This window comes from Tachysurus fulvidraco, chromosome 4 (assembly GCF_022655615.1).
Source record: "Tachysurus fulvidraco isolate hzauxx_2018 chromosome 4, HZAU_PFXX_2.0, whole genome shotgun sequence".
In the NCBI taxonomy this organism is placed as follows: domain Eukaryota; kingdom Metazoa; phylum Chordata; class Actinopteri; order Siluriformes; family Bagridae; genus Tachysurus; species Tachysurus fulvidraco.
The window spans coordinates 23,950,743-23,965,518 of record NC_062521.1 but is presented as its reverse complement, the minus strand read 5'-3'; the positions used below and the strand labels follow the sequence as shown (position 1 = coordinate 23,965,518).

Here is a 14,776-nt window from a genome sequence, read left to right as displayed (position 1 = left end):
TATTTGTACATTGTATTTTTCTTAAGTCCATTTCTCAGTATAATAACAACATATTTGTAGTTTACAGTTAAAAAAGTGCAAATAAACATTAATTAACTGTTAATGTAGAAAATAACAGCTTTATGCTGTATTTATAAAAACAGTAACAAACTGTAAATTTCAACAACTAATTAAATCATCTTTGAAACCTGATGCTGCATCAGACTTGTATAGTATGTGCTTTTGATTGCCAGTAAAACTGATCCAACAATGGAGTACGAGATGAACCACAAGAGGCGAGGCTTAGCACTAATCTTCAACCATGAACATTTTCAATTTGTTGAGGAACGCCGTGGAACAAAGATAGACAGAGACAACCTGAATCAAAGGTGCACACAAAAACATTGAATGAAATAAGTTTCTTCTTCACTGAATAGATATCTGTTTTTCCCTGGATAAATAAACATTTTAGACTTTTACTTTTGTAAGGCTCTGGTAAATTGTATCACAGGGCACACTTTTTTCTAATGAATATTTATAATTATGAATCTAGCCTTTAAAGATTAAAATACCTAAAGTACAGTTGTAAAAATAAGATAGAAAATAAACTGTGAACATTTTGTTACTTACAGTATATTTCAGATTTCAAGCCTTAGGAATTGAAGTAAACATACATGATAACAAAAATAAGACCGAGGTGCTCGAGGAAATAAATAAAGGTACAATGCTCTTGAACATCAACATGGTTCAGAGAGCTGATTTATTTGCTATAAATTCTGTAGGATAAACATTATTAACTTTTGCTTATACACAGCTGCCGAAATGGACCACGCAGATGCCGACTGCTTTGTTTGCGTTTTCCTGACTCATGGTAAAGAAGGTCAAATTTCTGCCTCTGACGATATGATCAACATCAAGGAAATAACAGATCCCTTCAAAGGAGATCAATGCAAGTGCCTTGTAGGGAAGCCCAAGATCTTCATTTTCCAAGTGACTACTTTTCCTTTAATATTTTACAATACTCTATTAAATGTACCAGCATTCATTTCATTATATATGCAGGAAATGCTACAGATGTTATTAAAATATAACAAATATTCATAAAAACAAACAATTTGTGTTTTTGTGAATGTAGGCATGTGCCATTGAGAAATATGAAGATGCTATAACTGGCATGGTAGGAGGGTTTACTGATGATACAAAAGAGGTCTTACCATACATCTACACCATCCCAGCAGGGGCAGATTTCCTCATGTGTTACTCTGTAGAGGGTTAGTATGAAAAAAACATGATTGAAATTCTGGCTCTTATCAGTGAGTCAGAGCTAAAAGTACATATGAAATATTTTTATTGCTTATCCAATGTGTTATGAACGCTCTGTGTAGATACAATTCAGCGCAGTTGCACATATAAAGTCTATCTAGCTCACTTTATTTAGATACATAACCCTGCGTATAACTTATTGGTCATATACTGTAGATTCAGTGGCTGATCGTATTTAAATTAAATCACTGATTTTAATATTTTTTCTGAATAGGATTCTATTCTTTTCGCGATACCAAGTCTGGAACATTCTACATTCAGGACTTATGTGAAACCCTGAAACAGCATGGCTCAATGTTGGAGTTTACTCGAGCTCCTAACACTGGACACCCGGAAGGTTTCCCGACGTGATGCTAACCTGGGATTTGGAAAAATGCCAAAAAAACAGATGCTCTGCTTCACCTCCATGCTAACTAAAAAAATCTACTTTAGGTGCAATTAATAGTAACCAGTAACAGCCAGACCCAGTGCATTCAATTCAATTCAATTCAAGTTTATTTGTATAGCGCTTTTTACAATAGACATTGTCTCAAAGCAGCTTTACAGAACATAAACATAGAGCAGAAGGTAGACATAATTAACGATAAAGGAAATAACGAATAATAAAAAAAATAAGAATTAACAGAATAAAAATTCTAGGTTATTATTAGATGTATATAGTTCCCAATCTGTATGTATTTATCCCCCTATGAGCAAGTCTGAGGTGACTCAGGCAGCAGTGGCAAGGAAAAACTCCCTTAAATTGGTAAGGAAGAAACCTTGAGAGGAACCGGACTCAAGGGGAACCCATCCTCATATGGGTGACACTGGGGGTGTGATTGTAATATACAGTCATTTAAATGTTGTATTGGTGTAAGGATCATGGACTTCGGATCTCCTTAGTATCACAGAGTCTAACTGGAGATGTCTCAGGATCCTTAGTGGACGTCCAAAGGCTTCGTCCATCAGAGGACGTTGGGAGCTGGTACAATGTCTGGATGCCTCAGGATGGGTACAAACTGTCACCATTACTACAGTGCATTGGTATTGTTCAGAATACTACTATTATAATTAATTGCTTTGTAATATTTTGCAAGGAATATCGTGGTCTTGGTGGCTTCCTGGTTTGATCTTGAGCTGGGGTTATTGTTGTTGTGTTTGTGTTTGTTCTCAAGCTTATCGGATTTTCTTTCACTGCACTAAAACATACCATTCAGTAATATTGGCTACTATAACATGCCTAGTTCTGGATGAGCATTGTGCACACTGTGCCCTGTGATGAACTAGTGCTTCATCTGGGGTGAATTTTCTGCTGTTCCCAGGAAACTTTAAGGATTTACGGTGATTCTGATCTTAATAAAGCTGTTACTAAAAATGTCAATTAATGAATGTATCTTCATGAGATCTGTGAACGCAACAGTAAAATTGATGTACAAATACAAAAAAAAATTAAAATAAATAGATGTCTTATTAACAAAGCTAATAAATCATTGACCTTTTATTTAATTACAGTACTTTCTGACTACAGCATGAACATTTCTTTCCTTCTGGCTAATTTGTATAACAGGCATTTAGAGGAAGTCACTGACTTTGTTCAACAGGTTAAAGCAATGAAGTATTACATAATGTGTTTATTATAGCAGTTAATTTAATTTTCACTTTCATAGTGCAAAGGTTTTTGACAACACACACACACACACACACACACACACACACACACACACACACACACACACACACACACACACACACACACACCAAACAACAGATATACAGTCATGAGATATTAATAGTTAGAAGAATACAATTATTATTACAGCAAAAGTCACATCATTAATGATTTACTACCAAAGTTACACTAAAGACTTTCAAAATTCAAACTGAAATAAAAAAAAGTTTCTGTAATTTGATATTTTCCAGATTTCACTATTGTTCTATACTTATTGTCTGACGCAATTCCTTTCAGTTTTTTCACATAATTGATAACTTATATTCCTTTCTCTTTATTTTTCATTCATAATTGCAATGATACTAATATGTATAATTACCCGTAATTATACTTTGCACATAATTCTTTGTGAGCAGTATAAACTTGATTAATGTGTTAATACCTTGAAATGAATAACATAATAATGTTATAATGTATTTCACAACATTATAGAAGTTTCTCTATAACAATATGTAAATTATTTTATAACTGCATTTCAGCATGTTAGGTCATCATGCATGAGACCATATAAAAAAGATTTCAGGAGGTGGTGCTAAAATCTTTCAGAAAAGGGCACTCAGTAGGTGGTGCTAAAATATTATTGCCAGACTAGGAAATGTCACACACTCCTTTAGTGACAGGTTACAAGTAAGTTTCAAGGCTTTTTATTTTTTCATTTTTTTGTTTAGTCTTATCTTAATCATATAGTCTCAGGGAGATGTTTTTGTTTAAATTCTGATAAAATTTTTGTTTTCCTGTAAAGCTTAAAACCAACTTGTTTTAAAGGTGTCCTGCTATAATAAAGAGCAGCTACAGTAGTATGAACGTCATTTCCAGCAACAGGATTACATTTGTTTAAATCTGACATTTATTTCCTTATCCTGTGTGAAGGACCTAAAGAAATAGAATGTCTCGGCCGCGTGCAAAAAGAAAACGGTAAAACAATTCATCATTTGTTTTAAAGTAGTTTTTAATGTAGTGTGTGTGGGTTGTGTGTGTCTGTGCATGTTTGTGTGTAATACTTTGTGTAATACTGGAAGGATTATTTCTATTTCTTCAGTAATTCTTCAACCTCTAAATCTAGAGGTTTTCACTTTTTTGAAAAATTTCATTTTTTCATTTTGTTAGACTGTCATTTCACTGTCAGGACTTCTGCTTGGACTCTTGTATATGTATGCTGTATATGTAGTCTTATATTTAAAAAGCATATTATGTGATTTTATTTTCCAGTAAAGCTGATTCACCCATGGAGTACAAGATGGACCACAAGAGGCGAGGCAATGCACTAATATTTAACCAGAAAAACTTTCAAAGTAATTCAAATACACGTCATGGCACAGATAAAGACAGAGACAACCTCAAAGAAAGGTAAATAAAAACAATATCTATCTATCCAGCCATCAATATATTTATATATTTACAGGACACCTGGAAGTCTCCGCTAAAATTCCATTAATATTTTTACTAAAACAACCTAACAAACCTAAATGTAAGGCTCAGTAAGCAGCTAATTTTATGTAGTCATGTCAACCCTATAAACAAAAGAACATTCTGACTAATCACTGTTAGATTTACCATAGACAGAAAGCTAGGACTCTCACTGTAACTGCTTTATTCTTGTCAGAGTTGTACTCAGAGCAATACAGAGCTGTTTGTTCATTTAATGCAAATGGTTTTCCATCTCATTCCAAAATACAACTGGCTCTATTAGTCCATACCATATATACCATAAGGTAAAGTGGTATGCTTTTGATCAGAGCGAGCAAGCGCGCGCGCTCGCGAGAGAGAGAGAGAGAGAGAGAGAGAGAGAGAGAGAGAGAGAGAGAGAGAGAGAGTTCTTATTATTTAATGTATGTTTAATGTATTTACCACAGACAGCAAGCTAGGACTCTGTAACTGCTTTATCTGACTTCTCTGCACACATAAACTGGTTTCCAGTAAGCGCTGTAAGCCCTTGAGTGTCCAGGCTGCAACCAAAAAAAACAAACAAAAAAAAACAGAAAAAACAACACTGCATTGAACACGAAACAACAACAAAATAACAATCATTTTACAACTTTTTTTTTATTTTCCTAAGATTTCGGGACTTAAAATTTCAAGTAAAAGTTTACAATGACAAAGATAAGAAGACTGTACTACAAGAACTACATAAAGGTACGACCATGTAACTTTATCATTTTTAACAATTTGTTCACTGTAAAATTGCCAGCCTTCAACCTAAATATTAATATTTAACCACAGCTGCTGAGATGGACCACACAGATGCCGACTGCTTTGTCTGCATTTTCCTGACTCATGGGGAAGAAGGGCAAATTTCTGCCCAAGATGATATGATCAAGATCAAGGACATAACTGATCTCTTCAGAGGAGATCAGTGCAAAAGTCTTGTAGGGAAGCCCAAGATCTTCATCTTCCAGGTGACTCTAATGTAGTTTAACACTACTTTAATACAGTAAAGAAAACCGATCAATCACATTGGCATTTTATTCCACATGAAGGAAACATATACGTATATAACAAACTACACAGACAAAGATGCTGTAATATTGTTATAAATCTCTGAAAATGAAGGCATGTGCTGGTAAAAAGTATGAGACTCCTGTGACTGGCATGGCAGGAGAGTTTTCTGATGATGAGGATGATAATGAGGTGGAGGAAGCAGCTAACATCTACACCATCCCAGCAGGGGCAGATTTCCTCATGTGTTACTCTTCAGGAATGGGTGAGTATAAAAGAAATGAAAACTATAAAACTCCTATAAATTTTCTTTACTATATCAAGCTTATGTAATGACATCGGGTTAAAGGGTTCTTGATTGTAAATTTCCATTTAAAACTCTTATGTAAAGCTGACAAAGGTATTAATTGACTTGCAGGACTAAGCCCACTGTCTTTCAAGCATAACAAAATTAATAGAGGATTTAATTTTTATGAATAATACAAAATATGCCACAAAACAAGCCAAGTGCATACTGATATCGTTTTATTTATAAATCAATATATGGCTTGGTACCTAATTTTGTCATTAATTATATCGGATAAAAAACAAAAATAACAGTCTTCTTTAAAAAGGAAGAGGGAAAATATTTTATCTTTAATGCCTTACCTGCCTTCTGCACTCCATTTGCAGACTGAATTTATGGTGCTTGTTGATAACTTTAATTATGTGCATTTTGGAAGTTTCTCTAATGTTTGAATTTTATTTTCTACTTATGTATTTATCTTTCTTATTTCCTTATATATTTTAATATGTTGATTGTTGTTTGTATTTTGCTACTGTACCTTCTTGAGCAGGTCACTTATGGGGTCAGAATTGTTTCGTTATTCTGAATAAATATACTATGATCCACAAATAAATATAAAGAGTTTCACAAATACATTTTCAATTAACAAATGCACAATAAGCAAACCGTAAATATATGTTACAAATTTCACAAAAATAAATGAAATTCACAAATAAATAAAATGTGATTTGCAAATAAAAAAATATTTATAAATATATATTTTATTGTATTTATTTATAAATGGCTTCCTGCTCATTTGTGAATCGCGTTCTGTGAATTTGTGGATTTGAAACATTTCTAACGTCAAGACGTGCACAAGAAACCACAAATGGTTGGACTCCGCCCACCGTCTACTCCAGCCAATCGGACAACGGTCTCGTGGCGCTGACCAATCGTGGCACGTGATTGGTTGGAGGTAGACCATGTCAACATGTTTCATTGGGAATAAGAGGAAAAATCTACACAAGAGGAAGAACCTTAAAAATTAACTCTAATATCAATAATCTTGTCAACAACAACATTTTTTACTAACTCTTCCTGCTCAGTATTCAAAAAGGGAAGTTTGACTCAACATGGTTTACGAGAATTCAGAAGTAGAAAATAAAATCCCTCAATAATGCCAATTAGCAGGGATTAGATCACTATAATATGTAGTTATTACATCCATAATGCATAGGTGGTGTAATGATTTAGACCTATGCTGAAAAGAAGCATTTAGATTTATGGCATAAAACATATCGATTTATGGCATTTAGCAGGTACCAACGGTCTCGTGGCGCTGACCAATCGTGGCACGTGATTGGTTGGAGGTAGACCGTGCCACGATTGGTCAGCGCCACGAGAACGTGGTACCTGCTAAATGCCATAAATAATTTCATAGTATATTTATAATCATAGTATATTTATTCAGAATAACGAAACAATTCTGACCCCATAGTCACTGATGTAAAAGTGATTTTATCTTAATGAGTTTTAATCCTGGTTCGATTAAGGTTACTAGATGCTAATAGAGGTTATTAGGTTCCTTGGCTGAATCTATTTATACACTGATTTTTATGTCTCCTTTAATAGGATTCTATTCCATTCGCAATAAGGAATCAGGATCATACTATATTCAGGACTTATGTGAAACACTGCAAAAGCATGGCTCAACCATGGAGATCACTGAGCTATTGACGATGGTCAACCTGAAGGTTTCCCAACGTGACATGTACCCAGAAGGTGGAGAAGAGAAAAAAAAACAGATGCCCTGTTTCATCTCCATGCTGACTAAAAAACTCCTCTTTAAGTAGAAGAACAAGTAAAAAACAATTCCCAGTGCATTACGAATGCTCACTTACCAATAAACAATGACACTGAGTAAATGTAATGTGTAGGTGTGTCTTTTTTTTTTTTTTTTTTTTCACCATCTTCTTCATCCTCATGAGCTGATGCCTCAAAATAGTTCCAAGTTTCAGAGCTGTACTGATAAACAAAAGATAAAACTGGAAGTAAAAACAATTACAATAATAGTTCACTATTATTATTATTATTAGCATTTGATTAATGCAAAACATCCATTCCAAACATTATTTCATAAAAGGCATGTCATAGGAAATCATTAATGAATATTATTCAACTAGTTCAGGGTTAGAGAACTCAGGTGTCACGTTTATTCTGCATAGCTAGTGTTGACTTTCATTCCGGGAAAAGGTCTGAGATTAAACACACACCACACAAAATAATAACTGGAAAATAATAACCAGAAATAAAGACAGTTAATAAACATGGAAGTAACATTATCTTTTAGCAAAATTAGATTCGAGCTATGAATCAGTGGAGAGAGTCTGATGCTGCAGAGGTTAGAGGAGATGCGATTGCAGCTGTAGATGTCTTTAATATCTTTAATAAACACTAACACAAATAATCCAAATCTCAAGGCCAGGTTGAAATACTAAAACATGCAGAGGGCTGGTGATCAGTAAACTGGCATAAACAAGAAATAGGAAGTCGAGAAACAGAACAAATGTCAAAACACAGGATCAAATGATGAAACAAACTTTTTCGAGAATAGCAAAAATAGCACAAAAAACAGGAAAACGGTTTAGTAAACAACACAAGGATAAAAACAAGACAGTGGCAAAAACAAGTTATGAAGCCAAACAAACGTGAATTTGAACAGGATTTTTTTTATTCCATTTAAATTGCTTGATCCTTATTGGGACCCTAGGTTATTATGACATGATACATAATGGATTTTAATGTTTTAGTCATTAACCTTATGCACCCCATTTTTAAAAGGATTATTAAAATGTCAAGCTTTTATTCTCATACATACTATGAAACTGTTCGTGTGTATTTGTTTTGCTAAGCAATTATTATATTGCTCTCCAATGCTAGATTTCCCAATTCAGGGAGTATTAAAAGTATGTACAGTAAAAGCCATGCCCATGCAATATACATGCAATTTCACTTCTAACCGCAGTTAGAAGTGAAAAAAAAATAATTTGCCTTGTCTCCATTATAGAGATGAATAGCACTTTTAACAATCCACAGGTCTCCAAGCAGCTTTACAAAAGTATAGAAACAGAATAAAAAGTTTACTTTGAAGTTACTGTATATCTCTAAAAATGATCCCTATTGAGCAAGCTGGAGGCAACAAAGGCAAGGATAAACTCTCAGAGATCATATGAGGAACAAACACAGAGCACAAACACAGGGCACAGGGAGAACAATCAAACTCCCAACCTTGAAGGTGCATGGAAAAATCAACAAGCTAAAATAAATAACCACAAACTAGAAAATCAAGTGAAAGGAAGAGGGACAAGTTATTATTATCCTTTAATAACCTGCTATATCACTGCTTCCTGAAAGTGGATGGTTCAAATACCAAGGTGAGTTGACATTTTGTTTAGAGGAATGGAAAGTACACAGCAGCATCATACAGAAGAAATGTGCTATTACTAAATAGTTTTGAAATGGAAAATTAAATCTGGATCAAATAAATTGTTTTTCTCCTCAAAAAGTCACTGTGAATTAAAGTGTGCATCATGTGTAAAAAAAAAAAAAAAAAAAAAAAAAAACCTTTATCATCTATTGCAAAGCAGAATAGACCAGTGCAGAATCTTTATGAGTGATAAACTTATTAAAAAAGCATTAACCATGTAAGAAAAAGAATAGAGACCATTACATGGTCAAAGAATCTGCATGCTGTGTGGGCAGAAAAGGTCTTTTGGCTTATATTTTCCTGTTGCTTTCCCCTGGTGAGTCGCCTGCTTTTTTTCTTTATTTTTCAATCGTGCAGCATAGCGGGTTCTTTTTGGGAAGGGGGAAACTTTGAAATGATTTTTTAATTTTTAAGGTGCGGCCAAAGAGCGCTAGCTTCTGTTTCATTAGGTGCTGTTTCAAGGCCCAAGGGCCACACCAAAAATATTAAAACCAATCTTTTTATGGATAAGGAAACCTAACATGGTATCTAAGAGGTAGGAAACAAATCAGATGATAAATAATTGTTTTGAGGCAATTTTATGACTGTTTTAAGACACGGGACAAAACCGACCCGTTAACATAAGAGATGGTAACAGAAAGCTAACATAAGAGGAAGGCTAAGCACTACATTACTCAACATTTAAACAGGTTTATCCTTGTTTTTTATTGCTTTATATTCTGTAGGTTTCTAACTGTATTAGTCAGGCATCATACAAATACGACGAACTCTAGATTGCATAAACTGGTTTTCTTTATTCCACCGGCGACATCCTTCCCATACAAATTACTCCACTTCTTCACTCAATGCATCCACCTTTATACTACCCATTACTGCCACCTACACCTAGTGGACCAAACAACATCCCACTCATTACACTAACCATTGTGCTATGGTTTCTTTTCTGAGAAAAGCCGTTTTTCCATCTATTTGGTGTGCCAAATCGGACAGTAAACTAAATACTTCAGTACCCATGAGCCTTATCTACTTTTACTGTGTTGAAGACGTCAGCTAAAACTACCTGATGACCCACCGCCGATTCTCTTTTAATGATATCCTCATCTTTCTTTCAACACATAAACACGAAAGTGTGCTTGATAATTCAACAATACGATGTCATGACCATCCTTTTTATTTGATTCTCCTGATTTCTGCAGACCTCGAATTCTCCTTCATTGCTCTCAAACCATTTCCCAGGTAATGTTACTTGTATGTAACGATCAAATTTGAAGATCACCCAAAAAAAATCACCCAATTGCAAAGCGGACTGGCTCCGTCTCTGTCTCCATAGCAACGGATGCTGAGGCTCACGGGTAATGCGGGCGTCCGCATTTGCGATTGGGTGATTTCTGCAAGCCGCGAATTCTAAATGTTCAAATTTGATCATTGCATTCAAGTAACATTACCTGGGAAGTGGTTTGAGTGCAATGAAGGAGAATTCACGGCCTGCAGAAATCAGGAGAATCAAATAAATAACATATTATTGATTATGTATGCTTAGAGTTCTTTATTGGGGGGTGGGTTGGCACTCCATCCAGGGTGTATCGTGCCATGACGCCTGAGATAGGCACAGGCTCCCCGTGACCCGAGGTAGTTCGGATAAAGCGGTAGAAAATGAGTGAGTGAGAGAGAGTTCTTTATTTTGTACCTTTACAGTTTTATGTTACTCCTTGGACAGCAGTAAATCTTGAAACCATTACTGAGTTTGTTGTCTTGGGGGGCATTATCTGACTGCATACTCAAGCAAGGTGTTTGAGATAAAGGTCAGAACAGATCATTTATAACAATTATATATATATATATATATATATATATATATATATATATATATATATATATATATATATATATATATATATAATCCCCTTCCTTTAGCTGAAATCTCCTATGAAAGGGAAGAAAACATATTTATCAATGACCAGTACTGGCATGACACTGACTTGATCAATAACCAACGATATGAATGACTTCCATTATAACATTGTATCCATTGCATTGCAGTAAATAAATGATCATTAACAGATACAAATCTCATGATGTTCTCTGTATGCATAAAGAAAACTTCAACAAAGAATGACACTGGCAGTATGGAAACGTCCAAAATAAACACATTTAAAGAGGCACTTAAAATAATAACCAAAGTGTCACTAAATATGCCATTACTAGAACTCACTGTTCATATCTTGGATTAGGCTTGCAGATACGACCTGAACGTGTTCTGTAAGGTATATTACTGACCTTAATATGAGATTGTACAGTGTGTTTTAGCAGGTCAGTAGGAGTGGATTCTGGTTGTGGAATGTGTATTTGTGGTGAGTGTGGTGTAGGGGGAGCAAAGTCCTGTGTATGTGTAGTGGTGTTCTGAGAGTCAATGTCCTTCGGGGTTGAGCCTTGATGGAGGGGGCTCAGCAACAGGAAGGATGTGGCGTCGGTTCCTCCTGTATGTTCTCCCATTGCATTGGATAGTGTATGATCGAGGCTCCTTATTCACCTCCTTTACTGTGCAAAGGTGGTCATATCCTTTGTGGGTTTGCATTCTAACAACTTAGCCAAAGGTTGCAGTGGATGACTTGAGACATCATAGTACTGCTTCTGGATCATTCTCTTATGACAGCGCTGAGCGGTGACTTGCTGGGCATGTTTGGGGGCTGGCTCCAATAGACTAGAATTAACAGGAATGGCTGACCGTGTCTGTCGTGACAGCAGGCGTTGTGCAGGGGAACCTGACATTGGGTCTTGGGGAATGTTTCTCAGATTTAGGAGATTGAGAACTACATCCGTCCCATCTCTGTTGTTTGGCACTGCGGACCGCTCTTTCTGCCAGGCCATTTGACTGTGGGAACTCTGGACTACTGGTGACATGTATAAAGTCCCAATGTTTAGCCAATTCTCTGAATCACTGACTTGTGTACTGTCTTGCATTATCAAAAATGAGTGTGTGAGGTGTGCCATGCAGAGCGAAATGTCTCTTCAATTTATTTTAATGCAGTTGACGATGTTATGTCACGGAGAAAGTCAATCTCATACCAACCTGAGTATGAATTCACAAGCACCAGGTAGTTTTGGCCACACCACTTAAACATATCTGTTGCCATAGAAGACCAAGGCAAGTCTGGAACAGGGTATGGCTTTAATGGTTCTTTTGGTTGATGTGGCTGTTGCAGACTGAGCATGTAATTAGTTCTGCAGTGATATCAGCTGTCATCATTGGCCAGAAAAGTATACCTCTAGCTCTGTGATTAGTAGCATCCAGACCAAGATGACCTCTGTGGACTATACAGATGTATTCTCTCTGTAATGAGTGAGGAATCTTTTGTTGCCCTTCATCACTATTCCGTCTTCCACAGCAAGCTCATCTCTGTAAGGAAAGTATAGAAGCACAGCAGGGCACAAGCTATGTTCTTTAGTTGGCCAACCTCGCTGAATCAGAGTACTGAGATCCTGTAGCACCTCATTCTCTGCCGTATGCTTTCTGACTTCCTTCAGTCGGGCGGTCGAGATGTAATTGACAGACATGACCTCAAATGTGTCAGGAGGGACTTCTGTGTTTGGAGCTCGAGATAGGGTGTCCATGAGATACATGTGCTTACCATTCCTGTAAACCAGAGTAATGTCGTAGCACTGTAACCTGAGCAACATTCTTTGTAGTCTTGCAGGGGCTGGGTGGATTGGTTTCTTTAGAATGGTCACCAGGGGTTGGTGATCTGTTTCACCGAGTCTGGGTTTTCCATACACATAGTCTATGAACTTAATACAGGTAAACACGACAGCTAGCAGCTCCTTTTCTATCTGAGCATATTGTGTCTCTGTGTCTGTGAAAAATTAACTGATTTTCATTGAAGCTTTGTATTGAAGCTTGATTCGTTCCTGCAAAATCACATGACCAATGACGTCCGAAGCTTCGTTTTACACACACCCACATGACTGCTTCGTTATCTGATTCAAAGGATTAAAATCGTGCGCGGCACGCCCTCGTGGGTTATATTGGAGTATTGCGATATACGGAATCTATTACTGTATAGCGAGTTTAGGAGAGCTTATTGTTGTGAGTTGTCAATGGAGCCTGTTACAAAAAGATCGTGTTCTGAAATGTGGGAACACCTTCATTTGATTTTGCCCAGTAAGGTGGGTATATATGGTTTTGTTGTAAAGCCTATATTTATAACTTAAATCTCACTCATCATTTGGCAATTATATGATTCAATGTAACAGTTCATGTCATATATTGTCATATATATTTATTGTATAGTAGTAATAAGTTGAAATATATAGGAATGCAAGAAAAGCCATTTGTGCACCGCTTGATACCATGATTTTTTTAAAATGTTTCACACTTTATACTTTTGAGACAAGGTCTATCCTTGATCTGTTTTGAGGCATTTTCATGCAAAGCATTCCAAGATGTAACCAACACCCAAGGTTAAAGCCTACTTTAATTTTATTCAATTGTTTCCGTTTCATTATTAGAATAATTAAGTGGTTTAAAAGTGCTGCTGTCAAAATAGGAACACTCTCTCTCTGTCTGTCTCTCTCTCTCTCTCTCTCTCTCTCTCTCTCTCTCTCTCTCTCTCTCTCTCTTTCTTAATTTCAATTTAAGTGTGCTTTATTGGCATGACAAAAACTGTACATTTGTATTACCAAAACAATTAAATTTAAACAAAGTACATTGTGCATAATTAAAAGTAAAATAGTAAATTATAGAAATACAATAAGAATATACATTAAATAATAAGATTGAGGATTAATTGGACTCTCTCTCTCTCTCTCTCTCTCTCTCTCTCTCTCTCTCTCTCTCTCTCTCTCTCTCTCTCTCTCTCTGTTGTAGGAAACAAAAGAGACAAGATTGATGAGGCTCTTGTAAACATGATTGTCCAAGACTCACAGCCTTTTACCACTGTGGAGGATGTTGGCTTCAGAAATTTTGTCAGCCTCTTGGATCCTACATACATGCTCCCATCAAGGCAAACACTGAAGACAATGGTGGGAGAAAGGTTTACAGAGAAGAAACAGAGAGCTAAAGAAGAAGTGCTTAGGGCTACAGCTGTGACCTTGACTTCGGATATGTGGACATCAATACATATGGATTCTTATTAGCTCTTATTAGCTGTTACTTGCCATTTCATTGACAGTAAAGAACAACTTTATTGTTAAAAAAGCTATTGACTTCCCAGGGCTTCAAGAGATCAGGAGCAAGGCAAGGAGGTTTGTTGTTTATTTTATATCAGGCACTGTTGCAAAGGAGCGACTTGTCAATTTCCAGCAACAGATGGGCAAACCTGCTCATAAATTACAACAGGAAGTAGAGACATGCTAGAACAGCACATTTGACATGCTGTCCAGACTTTATGAACAGCGTGAACCAGTTGGTGCTGCACCCTATGTCCCTGAGGACAGATTTGGCTCCTCTATCCTCAGCAGAGTACCACACAATGTGGGAGTACCTTGGTGTACTGTCTCCACTAAAGGATGCAACTGCTGAACTTTCTGCAGAAAAAAAACTGTGTCTTGCTCCAAGGTCATTCCCCTCATTTTCATGTTG

At 36.1% G+C, this 14,776-nt stretch overlaps 1 protein-coding gene across 4 annotated transcripts; it reads left to right on the top strand.

Annotated features, from left to right (window-relative positions):
* The first annotated feature begins 3,518 nt into the window (after positions 1-3,518).
* On the top strand, positions 3,519-7,636 carry LOC113642460 (caspase-6-like). 4 transcript variants are annotated; one of them, XM_027145990.2, is made up of 7 exons: positions 3,546-3,637; positions 3,881-3,925; positions 4,220-4,357; positions 5,067-5,143; positions 5,231-5,406; positions 5,561-5,711; positions 7,344-7,636. In XM_027145990.2, the coding sequence occupies exons 2-7, from the start codon at positions 3,897-3,899 to the stop codon at positions 7,562-7,564; spliced, it is 792 nt and encodes a 263-aa protein (XP_027001791.2). In that variant the 5' UTR covers positions 3,546-3,637; positions 3,881-3,896; the 3' UTR covers positions 7,565-7,636. The 4 variants fall into 4 exon arrangements, with proteins under 4 accessions (XP_027001789.2, XP_027001791.2, XP_027001790.2 ...); XM_027145989.2 differs by having other exon boundaries at positions 3,564-3,637; positions 3,776-3,925; XM_027145988.2 differs by lacking the exon at positions 3,881-3,925 and having other exon boundaries at positions 3,519-3,637.
* The last annotated feature ends 7,140 nt before the right edge of the window (positions 7,637-14,776 follow it).